Source organism: Leptosomus discolor, chromosome 4 (genome assembly GCF_034619465.1).
Source record: "Leptosomus discolor isolate bLepDis1 chromosome 4, bLepDis1.hap2, whole genome shotgun sequence".
NCBI lineage: Eukaryota > Metazoa > Chordata > Aves > Leptosomiformes > Leptosomidae > Leptosomus > Leptosomus discolor.
In genome coordinates, this window is record NC_141394.1 from 6,189,504 (window position 1) to 6,202,780 (window position 13,277).

At 38.3% G+C, this 13,277-nt stretch overlaps 1 protein-coding gene across 1 annotated transcript; it reads left to right on the forward strand.

The window, feature by feature from the left end:
- Positions 1-3,788: 3,788 nt before the first annotated feature.
- On the forward strand, positions 3,789-8,705 carry IL21 (interleukin 21). Its single transcript, XM_009951646.1, has 5 exons — positions 3,789-3,923; positions 4,050-4,085; positions 7,943-8,074; positions 8,510-8,590; positions 8,691-8,705. Exons 1-5 carry the CDS (start codon positions 3,789-3,791, stop codon positions 8,703-8,705), a joined length of 399 nt encoding a protein of 132 aa, XP_009949948.1.
- The last annotated feature ends 4,572 nt before the right edge of the window (positions 8,706-13,277 follow it).

Consider the following 13,277-nt stretch of genomic DNA (forward strand, 5'->3'; position numbering starts at 1 on the left):
ACACAGTAGGTTTTACTGTAAAGCATGCAGTGGTCTTCTTCGCAATCAACTTTTTTATCTCCTCTAATATCAGAAACTGCCTTTTGCAGTGCAGTGCTGTACAAGAAGGTTTGTTTTGTTAGGACCACAGACCTGCCAGCCCTCAGCAGGGCTCTCCCACTTGGACCCAAGTTTGCAGTATCATGAAGTAAACCTAAATGTGAAGAGATAACCACAGCCTAACATAACAGCTTTGCTTAAATATGAAGCTTGTGATGACTCCAACTCCTCAAAACAGTGTTCATCAGGCTTGAGCTTCATTCAGTGGATTTAACGCCGCATCTCTCTGCCATTATATTTCTATCTTTTCTAAAGCAACAAGATCTCAGGACTGTCCAGGCTAGTAACATGCTGAGCCTTAAGATTATTTCACTCTTTTGATCTTCAGATATTACCTCCAGAAGCAGCACCAGTTTAAGATCTGGTCACTGCATGAGATCCTAATTATTACAAGTTTATGAAAAAACAAAAGATGAAAAATAAAGTGGTTGACAGTTACACAGGTATGATTCTACTATGGCGTTGTAGGGTCTCGGTTATGTGTGGCCATACAGACCAGAATCAGTATCTGGAAATGACTCCCAGAGACACAGCTATATCCAGAATGCTGCTACACATACTCTCATCTAGTAAATCACCAAGGGCAAAGAAAAATGCAATGTTAAGTCTATAATAGGTGAAGCATTTCTAGTTGATAGGATAAAATATTAAAGCCGCTGTGTAACGTGACTGTACGGTGACAGAAGCCAATGCCCTCTATGTTGTCCCTTCAAGCGTTGCATTTCTGAAAATACAGTCATATTGGATGATTATCATAAACCGAATTTCTCGAGTGGTCCTGAAGTTGTCTGGTCAACGCAAACAACCTGCAGTGGTACCTTTGCATGAATAACTGCCAACCACCTAATGAAGACAGAGCTAATAGAGTCATACTTCACACCCAAGTGGAAAGTTTCCAACCTATCACCCACATAAAGGTGCATAAAATAAACACTGACAGGGCTTGCACCATCACCTACAGCAGCTGGGCTCAAAGCAGCTTCTCAAAAGAATTCACAATTAAAACCCTGACAATAAAAAGCAGAAACACTTGTTCTCACCAGTCTGCTCCGTGACTATCAACACTTCCAACAGCATAGTCAAAAACCGGAGTGAGAATACAATGCACATTCACCCAAGTTACTAGTCAATAACCTACAGAGAAGGTGAAGGCTCAGTTATGGTAAAGAGAAGCAGAGCTAAGTACTCTCTTCATGTAAAGAATACCACTATCAGAAATAATCTCTCCATCCTCTCAGAAGCCTCACAGAGGTGTTGTACCATAGATAAATAAAAATTTTGCAACCCTTCACATGAATGGGATGATGGGGGGACAAGGAGAGAAAAATAAGTATTGGTCACCACATGGTTTCTCAAACAAAAGATGCTGCTAATTTCCATTAATAAACCTTAGCCATAAATTAACACAACTTCTTAATAAAACTTATCGAGATACCAGCTACTTCACAGTCCTGCTGCGCTGCTTATCTAAAATGATTTCAAGACATGTCCATCAAAAGAAACTAAAAAAAAAATGATCACACTACCTTTTCTTCAAGCAATTAAATTTCAGACTGTCACGTAAGAAAGTATACTTTTTCTTATTTATTTCAGTTTTCACTTTTCAGGATTTCTGTTCTATCAGGTGTGATTAGCTACCCCTTTCACCAGGAGAGATTTCATGTATGCATACAAGAGAGTGTGAGTTCGTTATGCCTACATATACACCTGTAAAATCTATTCCTTTAAGCTATTTTCTGAAAGATTAAAAATGGCTTCAACATAAACAGCATGCAGTAAATAATCATTGTACACAGAAAACAAACACACCTGAGTATGCCACACAGAGCTCTCATCAACTTAAATGCTCATTTTGAAATAAATGACGAGAAATAAGTCATCCAACTTGACTGCCCAGATTCACCCACCAGATAGAAACATACAGGTGCATTTTGTATGATGCCAGCATATGACACACACAAGCATTCTAGACACCAAACTGGTGTCTAAACACTGTATTTTGTAAAGCATCTCCAAAGCCATCTGAAATCTTCACACTTCAAGAGGCAAAGATTGAATTTGAAAGACACTTGAGCATCTTTTTATTCACCACAGTGAAGGTGTCCAAGTGACTTTAACTGCCCTCTACTAACTCCACTCAGGAACCTTGCTAACTATTTATTAACGATTTAGTGCCACTTAAAGTATTTTTTTTCCTCCTTGTGATGAAGTGTTAGGAACAGTGATTTTAAAATCAACTGATTCCTAGATCTCTCAGTCCAGTAAGTCCCTAGTGCCTGCAGAGCACCTTACTGAGAACAGTGCAGCTCACTCAGTGAGTGTGACAGAACGGCTTGGGCTGAAGGCAAGTAATATTGGGGGGGGGGGGGGGGGGAGTATACTCAAGAATAATACCTTTAAATACCTTTAATAACTTCAGCAGCAGTCATTTAGAAAGAAAGCAACTATGGAAGTCCCCATAACAAAACATTCCTTACCAGCATTTGCTGGAAAAAATCCCTTCACCAATGTACACCTTCTAAATATTAAATAAATTTCCTCAAAAGCAGCATATATACTTAACTACAACAGGCATCGATTTTGAAGGAAATGACAAGCATCTGCCTTACTGCTTAATTCAGATCATTCTGCTGGCTTTATTCTGGCTTTACATTTTTTAAAGTATGCGCCTTTGTTTGGATTTCCCACAAAACACATGCGCTTCTACATTCTCAAGAGAATTCTCAGGTCTCAGTATCACAGCTCCTTTGAAGGGGCTGCATTAAATTGCAAAACTAACCTCAAGCCTGGCTGCTGCAGAATGTAACTGAATCTGTTGAGCTGCCAGAAGCACTGGACACTGTCACAAAGTGGTAGCGTCCCTTGGGATTCACCGGGATTTAGTCCCTGATCTTTCAGTATCGCTCCCATCTGGGGAATGGGCATGGTACAGGGATCCATGTCTCCCAGGGCAATGCATCTCACTGCAACTTTCACCCCCAGCGGACACACTCTCTAAGATGCTGCTGAAATATCTGGTACTGGTTCCAAGCAAACATAAAGCAAACTTCAGCTGGCTTAAATGATAAGATGAACTTTTACTCACAGCTGTTGCAGGAACCAAGCTAAGAATGTAAAAGTGGCAATTCACAGACATCAGGGGGAACTAGCTAACAAACATCCCTTGGAGCCATAAAGTAAGTAGGATAAACACACTTAAGTTCTGAAAAGAAGTCCTGTCATGTATCTCCAGCACAGTACAGAAGAGCTTCAGATGGACTGGAGACATTGGTTGCTGTAAGAAACAGGAAAAAAAATGCAGAATCTTTGTTTACCTAGGTCTGTGGTTTCTAAGTACCTACTTTTTACTGCGTTCATTTCTTGACTCAAAGTGAAAATGGGAATTCACCCTTTTCTCTTTTTTCCTGTCCAATGTGCAGATGGGGCATATTTTCGTTCACTCCATCAATCCCTGCCCCCTACGCACAAACTTGCATAGATGCACCTAGCCAGTGGAAAAGAAAAAAGGGTTACTCATTAATCCATTCTACAAAGCTTTCCAAACTGAAATGGGTGGGTTTTACATCTCCAACAAGGAGCAATATATAGGTAGGTAACACAGCATACCTGAACACAGCTCAAACTGAAGTGTTCGCCTTGAATAGCACAACTTTGCTCCAGGCACATTTTAAAACAAAAAACTCACCAGTATGGAGAGGATGATTATTTTCTGTACGCTTTTCTTCTGTTCCAGCATGGCGCTGACTGCAGCTCCACACAAAATAGCAAAATACAAACAGATTTTGAAGACAATTGAAGTGTTAGAAACCACAGTGAAAGATAAGGTAAGCAAAGTATTTGTCATAGTATTGAAATTATTTTCAAGCATTATGTATTGCTTAGACTCTATCTTGTGAGTGGCATCACTTTCAAACGTTAAACTTTTCTAACTTAGATTTGTTTTATCGTAGGATGTTGAATTGCTGCACACACCAGAAAACCCTGTGGTGAGACTGCTTTAACATTTTTTTCTAATTATATCAATTTGATTTTGTACTGGTTTATTCCATTGGCAAACGGCTGATGCCACAATTCTTCACATCTCTGACCTAGTACTCTTGATGCAAGCTAGACTGAATAAGAAAATACTTTTATCAAAGTTCCTTATTTATGGATTTTTAATGGCAGAAGTGTTTATGTTATGTAATTCTAATTACTATTTTGCTATCGTGTGTGTATTCTAACACACCCACAGATTCCAATTTTTATGTATTCCATTTGCTCAAGAAATGGTGCTAAGAGTGAGGATTCATACAAGACCCAGACAAGCAGCAGCGCTCTTGGGGATGCAGGTTTTGGGAGTGGAAGTGCCTCCAGCTGCCACGAGCTCCAGGCGCACTGGGAGCATCGCTAAGCTACATGCAAAGGGATCCCCCTTTCCCTCCCACCGAAGCTAAAAGCCACAAGTGGCACCGTAAGGCCATGTTACAGAGCAGCTCCTCTCATACACAGTCACACACTGGTTTCTCTGAGACTATTCGTTGTACTATCGATGGGAATATAAAACTGCACCCTGCAAGTATTCTCTCTGGATTATAACTAGTTAAAATTACAAGAACAGGTCCGTGCAAATCCCTTTTTAATACAGATATTTATTTATTCATTATTTAATGCTGGTATTTTGCGTGTTCCAAAGTCAGGAACTTTTTATATGCAGTAAATGACACCAGAGTCACAGAAAGTCTGTACATGCTCGGAAGTGGCAGGACGCAGAATTTACTGTGAAATTAAATGCTCATAATAGTAACAAAAGTGTTTTAAAAGCTTAGAAGGTAAATGCATCCTGCTTTCTTGTGAGAACCCCCAACGTGCAACAAAGCTCTAGAGCTGTGGCTAATCTAACGTTGTACTTCTGTTATCAGCTGTCTTAATTTTACCTGTCATTTTCACTTTTGAGCCCTGACAACTATTTCGGGAAGCAAACAATTTTGATCGACATATAAAAAAGACCATTATGGATAGTTTTTTGAAAAACGCCCAGAGCGTAAAGCTATTTACTCAGGACTGTAAACCCTCTTGCAAAATTACAAGAAAGAAAGAAAGAAAGAAAACTCACCTCATTTCACACAGGTTTTGTTAGCCTCCTTCTAGGTTTTACAGTTGGGTGCATTTTTTAATTGGCAAAAACATATAGTAGCATGACCAAAACAGATACATTCCTTCTCATTGCTAGAAACAACTGCAGTGCAAAAACCCAATGCACCCTAACTAATTGCTGGGGTTTTTTCATTAACACTCCTTCTAACTTCTTCTGGTGTCAAAGTGAAAAGAAGGAGATGATTAGCTGTCATTCTACTGCAGTGTTTGCTGCTACCTCCAAAACAAAGCAAATATAACTTGTGACTAATCGCTTAATCAGGGGGTTTGGGTTTTGGGTTTTTTTTTTCTCTCAAAAAACATGGTCACCTCAGGAAGCAAGACAACAGTTAATTTACAGATTAGAGCTTTACAGTCTGATTCTGGGAGGTCCCAAGTACTGCCTCTGAAAACTAGAGGAGACAGAGGATTCACATATTTATAAGCTACTAAGTTGAAACACGTTCAACCTCTAATGAGAAACGAGAAACTTAAAAAACATATTAGTATGCTAATAGTAATTATCACCAGCAACAGCATTAACAAACTTTTCAGCCTACAGGGTGAAATTTACATTTACTGAATTGTCCAGATACCAAGACAGGAATTTCAGTGTGCCAAAGCTGCGCTCAGGGTGATTAGATGCAATCACAGCTAATGAAACTGGATTTTAAAAAAAGTCTTTCGTGTAACTGTATTTCAAATAGCAAAATATTGCTCCTATGATACCCTGCTTATGCCAGATTTACATCTGGCCTTGAATATTCAGGAAGAAAACTACCTTTCATAACATTCAAAATTCAGTGGTTTATCACTATTTGCTTTGAAATCCTTGAGGTTCCTGTGAGTTGGCTGAGTGTTAGGCCCAATTCAGTCCCACACAACTTCCTTGTGCACTCAACAATGAAATTGCTTTCTTTTTTTAAGGAAAAAATAAAAGGAAGTAAGAAGTTTGAAAGCTCAGAGGACATCAACTCAAGGGAAAATATGCTGAGGCTGAAAAAGTAGTCTTAAGGCTGAAGTGAGTCAAGACTGGAGGGAAAATGAGATCTATTGCTGGTGATTGACACTGCAGCTGAAGCCAGTGACACAATGCTGATTTACATCAGATCAGCATCTAACCCCGCTGATTGCGAATTCAGGAAGTGAAGGCTTTTCAGGCTAACCTGTAAAATTAGTCTGAGTCAGATGCAGAGTACTGCTGCAAATTGCCTCTGATATGAATATTTTACATGCGTGCCTAGCCCCCCTCAGACATTACCAGTGGTCTATGCTTTTTAATGCCACTTCATCAAAGTGCTTAACACATCACAACATACTGAAACCCACAACCCTTGTGGTCCTCTGACTGTTGGCCTGCCTACAGCTGTTAACTCAGCAAAAAAAAAAAAAAAAAAAAGGCATCATATATGAGAAATGCTGGTTTCTCAGCTCATCACGGATGAGGCAGAAAATGTTTTCAGTTTCAGCTGGAAAATTGATCTCTTTACAAACGAATGTTTTTTTTCCAGTAAGCAAGACTGGTTACGGTAAGAAACCTGAAACAAACATAAATGTGTGGTTTTTAAGGAAAATAAAATGTTATATATAACCAATATAAAATGTTGCTATTAAAATTTTCTATAAGCAACACACATGAAGGTTGCCTTGTCCTTGCCAAAGCAGCAAACGGCAGAAGCATCTAATAAACCAGATGAGATTCAACTTCGGTAGCAGTTGGTATGCAAAACAGGGACGATGGCTTTGTAGCTCTTCTAATATGCACAACCAGCAGTTCTAAATGTTTCCTTCTTTGGAAAACAGAAAGGAAGCTAGAAATGGGCTTCAGCATTGCTTTTCTTTCTCTGTTGACTACAGGTTAGTTTTGGTGGTATTTTCCACAGCTGCTAGCCCAGCGAAGGAAAAGAGCCACCGTGCAGGAAAGGAGAGTCTGGAGAGCTCGTAGTCTTTCTGTTAGCTTCAGTAAAATTCATATGAAGCTGCAACACGGAAGAAAAACAGCAGGTTGCTTTAATTCCAGATAAGCAGCAGCAATAGAAAATTTGTATCATCAGAATAGATGGCTTCTTTTTCAAGTTAGACATGGATGGTGCTTACTTTCCTTAAGTTTAACGTGCACCTGAATTCAAAGCAACACAGTAAGACAATTCAAGTCAGCAGCCTGGCTCCTTATCCTGCCTCTCATCCTCAATCCCTCTTTTCCCTTTAATAAGGAAATATTTATTTCATCACCTTCATTTCCCATGCTATCAAGTGAGAACATTTCAATAGTATTTGAAAATATGCATCAATTCTAATAATTAAGTAGGAAATAATAGAAATGGCACAAAAATTAGGAAGAAAAAAAGTATATTCCCACATGTAGCACTGAGGAACTGTCCAGAGTGTTATTCATAATTTTTTAAAAAGAAAATACTCATGCCTGTGCTTGTAACATGATCTACTCTTCAGTAGCATTTTCTTTCAATTGCTGTCATGATTAATATCCAAGTGGACATTTGAGGCATTTATTTTACGAGGAAATACTTAAGTAATTATCAAACAGGCAGAGTAAAGGTTAAAGATCTCTCACCTATCTAAAACTAACTAACTAAAAAAAAAAAAAAAAAAGGTACAGTTGAATCTTCTCAATTAATATCCTAGATACTTACTTTTGCACAGGGACCACAACATGCAAGAAAGTGCTGCAACATTTGTTTTAAAACGATTCCTTCTTTTCCTGCCCTAGGATGGATGCCTGTTCACAGCTGTGGCCTGCTTCCAGAAGGGCACACTGAAATTACAACCAGAAAACAGCCAAGTAATTCCCACGTTCACCCAAACCATTAAAGTCTTGAAAAGATTCAGCTACCCTGGCAAGGTAGGATTTCCTCACAATGCTCATAATAGCGATCATTACTCCCTACTTTCTATAGCAGACACCACCTGCAGTGGTGGAATCGCAGAAAGCAAATTTGTTAGAAAAACCCATCCGCCTTTCGTTACTTTGGAAATTAAAAATGTTCAGTTTTCTGCACTTCTGGGAGCGGCGTTCACTCTGATCCTATCCATTGCATGTATGTACTTGGCAACCATGTGACGTGCCAGCCAAAAGGACAGGGATCACTGCAAAAAATGTGAACACAAGGTGTCGTTTCTATATTCTTTCCTTCTCTGAAACAGCCCGTGTCACAGCTTTTCCATTTGTAAAAGGCTTTGACTACAACCCTCTTGATTTTTCAGTAGGAAAGCTTAAAGATTTATTTATGATTCTGATGTGCTGTTTAGAAGTGTCATGCTTTTCTTTATCTTCCAGCACTGCGAGTCTTCATGTGAATCTTACGAGAAAAAAAAACCCAAAGAGTTTTTGAAGAGCTATGCAAAACTAATCAAAAAGGTAATCAGAGTTGATTCCTCCTGGGTGCTTTTTGACATTTGGCAAACAATTACAGGTATCCTTATTTGACACTATTTCTAACAACGTGTTGTTTTTACAGTTACTCAAGGACTAACATAGGACGCACCAGAGCTGAAGGCCACTGAAAATCTACTATTTAAAGCAGACACTATGTTATTTAAGACAACGTGACAAATGTAAATATTTTCCACTGCTACTATGCTGTGCTCTGTGTGCGTGGTCAGTGAAAGTGCCTCCAAAAATATTAAGGAGTCTTATCTGGACAGCTATTCATGAGATGGATGCTGTTTTGAAAGTGATCCTAGCTTTACCTTACAGTGAAAATTAACTTGTAATTTCACAAAAATAGGTTCTCTTAAGGGACTTAACTATCCCTTAACTATTCAACTTTCTGCTGAACCAGAAATACATGAGATGGCTACTCCTGTATTTTTGCTTTGATCTTAAATGAATCTCATACAGAGATGTCTGAAACTTTTTAAAGAAAATGAACAAAAAAAATCATCAGAGGCTGTGAAGCCTCAAAAGGTATCTACTTAGACCCATTTCCTTATATATACACAATTCTATTTGTAAGCTCTTAGACTGTATCTTAGCTATCTATGGAAAAATCTCCTGCATTTAACTGTCTTATAAATACTGGAAAAAACATTTACAAATCATACTGTATGGCAAGGGTCTGACCTATGTCCGTTTTGAAGTCACCGGCACATTTGCCCTGGGTTTCAATAGGGAGAGGAGTATGCTCTAAGCGGAGATACAGGATTCTGTGAGGAAAAACACATTTCAGAAAATGGAATTCCACCTAGACTCGCTCAACTTAACATGATAAATACAGCAGAGGCATGACTGGCTGGTGTGAACAGCCACTACAAAAAGTCCAACAAACATAGTAATTGATGATTATTCAGAGTGAAGCAGCTCAAACGCATATTGCTCTTTCTCAAAGACAGTATTTGGCCCTTATATTCCTGTACCATTAACACTATTCCTTCTCTCTACTCTTAATTAATTTTAACAGTTTAACTTTTAATTGCAATTTTTTCTTTAAAAACTGTCAAGTTTTTGTTATCTGGAAATCTGCCTGTACAGCTTCAGAATCCTGAACACTTCTGTGGAACTATGGCCAAAAAATACCACTGAAACTTTAAAAAAATAAAAGTGAGTATCACAGCACTTAAAACTAGTTTTTAGCAGCTTAATTATATACCACCATATTCTGCTTGCAATGATTCTGTACCTCTAGATTCTTCCATCTGAGAAGTAACTGTTAATTTACTGCCAAACGGGTATTAGCCGCACGTGAGGAAACCAATCCTGGAAGAGAGTGTAAAGCCTTCCAGTAAAAATTAACCTTTCATCTAATTTTCTCTCTACTTAGTAGAAATGCGGTATAGAGAGGAAACTGGAAAACTACGTCTAGTGTTACGATGGAAAATTACAAGCTTAGTTACCTCCAAAAATAATGAGTTAGCATTAAAAATATTTCCATTCTGACCAATGTCAGCCTAAAGAAAAACTAATACAAAAAGGTTTTTTGCCTCCACACTTTTGCTGTCCTGAAATGTGAACCTCCTCGAAAACCTATGTCAGAGGAGGAAGGAAGATCCTCAGGGCAACACAAATCAAGTTTCCACAGTGAACTCTCCTTGTTTCTGGTGAGGACCATTTTGATTTAGATGACCTTTTTTTTCTTTTCTCTTTCAAAACCCGCTTTTCCTCTGAGTAATGTTCTATCTCATACCTCAATCTTTCCACATTACGGCATGAGCATTAACACTCTACACGTGAACTACCACTCATATGTAAGTAATCAAGCTACTAAGTTTAAACTGTGTTCTGCCACCTTTTAACCCTTTTTCTCCACAAAGCCCCTTAATCACCAATTGGTAAGCAACATGCAAAGCTGCTGCTGCGACTGCAATGGATTTTAAAATTACAGAAGTAGAGAAAGTCAGGGTAAAACTTAATTTCAGATCTGGATAAAAACAACTGGGAAAATATTAAAGCAAGTCCTGCAATAGCAGAGTACCTGCTGATGTTTCCACAACATTACATTTAAATTTTTATGGAGGACTTTAATTGAACATCTTTATCATGAACTAAGTGCCTTTTTCGGTGAGTCCTAGAAGGCCAATCAATAAACCAGCACTTTTCATTCACTTCCATGGAATATTTGCACACGCAGAGTTTTGGGGAAAGAGCTGTATTTTTGTACAAAGAATACAGTATGCATTTTCTTATTTGTAAATGTCTTTTCCAGTTATTCTCTAAGTGCATTCAAACCAATATTCTGAAAGAGCCTGTGAAAATTCTTATTGTGCAGATGAAACGTGATTAGCATGCCCTAACAAAGAGAACATTATACTTTACATATTTATTAATAATCACTATAAACCACTGAGAAGTAACTTTCATACCTGGGATGGATATTTTACGATAGAAAAGCAAAATCTTACCAGAACGTCATAAGCTAACTAGTTACTCCTGCCTACTCTGGAACAATTTCTGGGGTTTGTACATGAGGCAGCATGTAATGCAGTAAGTAATGTAGCTATTTCTGTTTAGTGACTTGCTCCACTGTTTTTAAACTATGGATCTTATCACACCAAGCATAGGGCTTTTGGTTTTGTTTGGGTTTGGGTTTTGTTTATATTAAATGTAACATACTCATTTGTTAATTGAGGCTATTTCTTGCACCTGCAGAACAACTTAATTCAAAACGCTTATTCATAGGATTCGAAAACTAGTGATAAACTATAACAAATGTAACTTAGAGGGTTAATTGTTCTGAGATCTTGCAGAAAACTGTATTTATTGGATAATCCAGTCCAGATATGTATGGGGAATATTAATCACAAAATTATCACAGCTGATTTAACACCACGCTTCTGGGCAGTGTCAGCACAATCACTGCGGGCAACTCTGTACACTTCCAATACACTCTGACTTACACGATGCTGAGGCCTCGTGCTAACTCTTTGACTTGTCAGAGTTGTGAAAGGCTGAGTGTATTATTCGGGGTGTGTTACTGGAATCCCAAGCGAAGAACAGGAAATCAGCGAAGGACAGATCAGTCTTCAAGAAGACAACATCTTCTTTAACACTGTTCTCAGGAGAAAAAACGAAGATGCCCCAGAAGGAACTCACGACCCCAGCAAGGACTAGTTACATCACAATTCCAGATGTGTACACAATCTTGACTTATTTTTTATTTGTAAGATGAAGTCTCTTTGTACTGACTGACTGCACGATCTGCAGAAGCAACGTACCTTTCGTTAACTGAGTACACAGAGTAAGCCATAAAAGCTCACTACCTCCCAGGGAGGTTTTACAACGTATTTATGATTTTGGTCATAAGTGCCCTTTGCAGGCACTTCAAGATGTGTTTTAGCATGGTATATACAACTCTGTATAATATTTACTTTTCCTGAGAAGTTTCTTTATTTTTATACCAATTGACTCACCTAATTTAATTATTTATTGCATTTTTGTGAATGGAATGTTCATACGAAGGCCTATGTGGTCTGATTTATTTATATGCCTGTGATATTAAATAATTTTCGCTAATACGATTTTCTCTCGTTCCTTTCTTTAAAAACTTCTGACCAACCCTACCCTGACAGTGGCCCATAAGACGCCTCAATGAACTTCGTTACCTTGCACGGTCACAGATTTTGTCAGATCAGATCAGGGACACATTATACAAAGTTTATTTTCCCCCTGTTCTTATATAACCATTAAGAGGAGGTCATTAACTTTTTATTGTTCTCATCTCATTTGAGTATCTTCTTTAAAAATTTTCAGCTTAAAAAATTCCTTTCGGCAAACTCACCGCAGGTTCAATCACATCACCCAGATTCCTTTAGACTGACACGAATAAATATCAGGTAACTTCATGTTTTGAGTCTACACAGAATAAAGTCAAAATATAACTCCAGAAGTAGCAATTATCCAGTCTGTTTTTCACTGTTCTCTCTCCTCATCTTACTTTTCTCTTGCTTTGAAATGTCAACCCTTTTTTGCATCCAAATTTGATAGCATGTATTGAAGTTCTCAAAAAATTAGTATTTTTAGCTATTATACTTTATAAGGGTAGCTATGTTTTATCTTTTATAAAAATGCCTTTTCCCTATAATGTAATAAAACCGGATTTTGTTCCGGCAAACAAGAACAAAGCTCTAACAAAAGCGAAGACTAAACAGTTGAGTAGCTATTCCTTCCCTTTTCATCTGTTCAGAAAACACTGACTCAAATAGTATCTCCTTCCATTATGTTCCCTGTCATCACGCATCTGCATTTGTCTGGCCTGATTTTCTTTAAAAGAAAAAAAAAAAATTCCTTCAAAAATGAATAAAAACAAACAGTACGTGTCATAAAACACTGGAGAACTCAGGCATAAACTGCTCCTACGCCCAGAACAGATAAGATGCGCAGGACGATGCTGCTATGATCTCTGTCCTATAAGACAAGCAGTTCTGCTCTGCCCAGCAGGAATTCTCCTCTTGAAAAAAAGCCAGCAGACTGCCTCCCAAGGAGCTGGATGTGCTAGTTCCCTCCTGTTAGCTCCTAGATATTTCAGTGGTGGTGAACACCTGAATTTGCAGCCTAGATCACCCCGTAAAAGTGTCTGGAGGAAAAGAGCGAAAGGATAGGGTCTAATCCA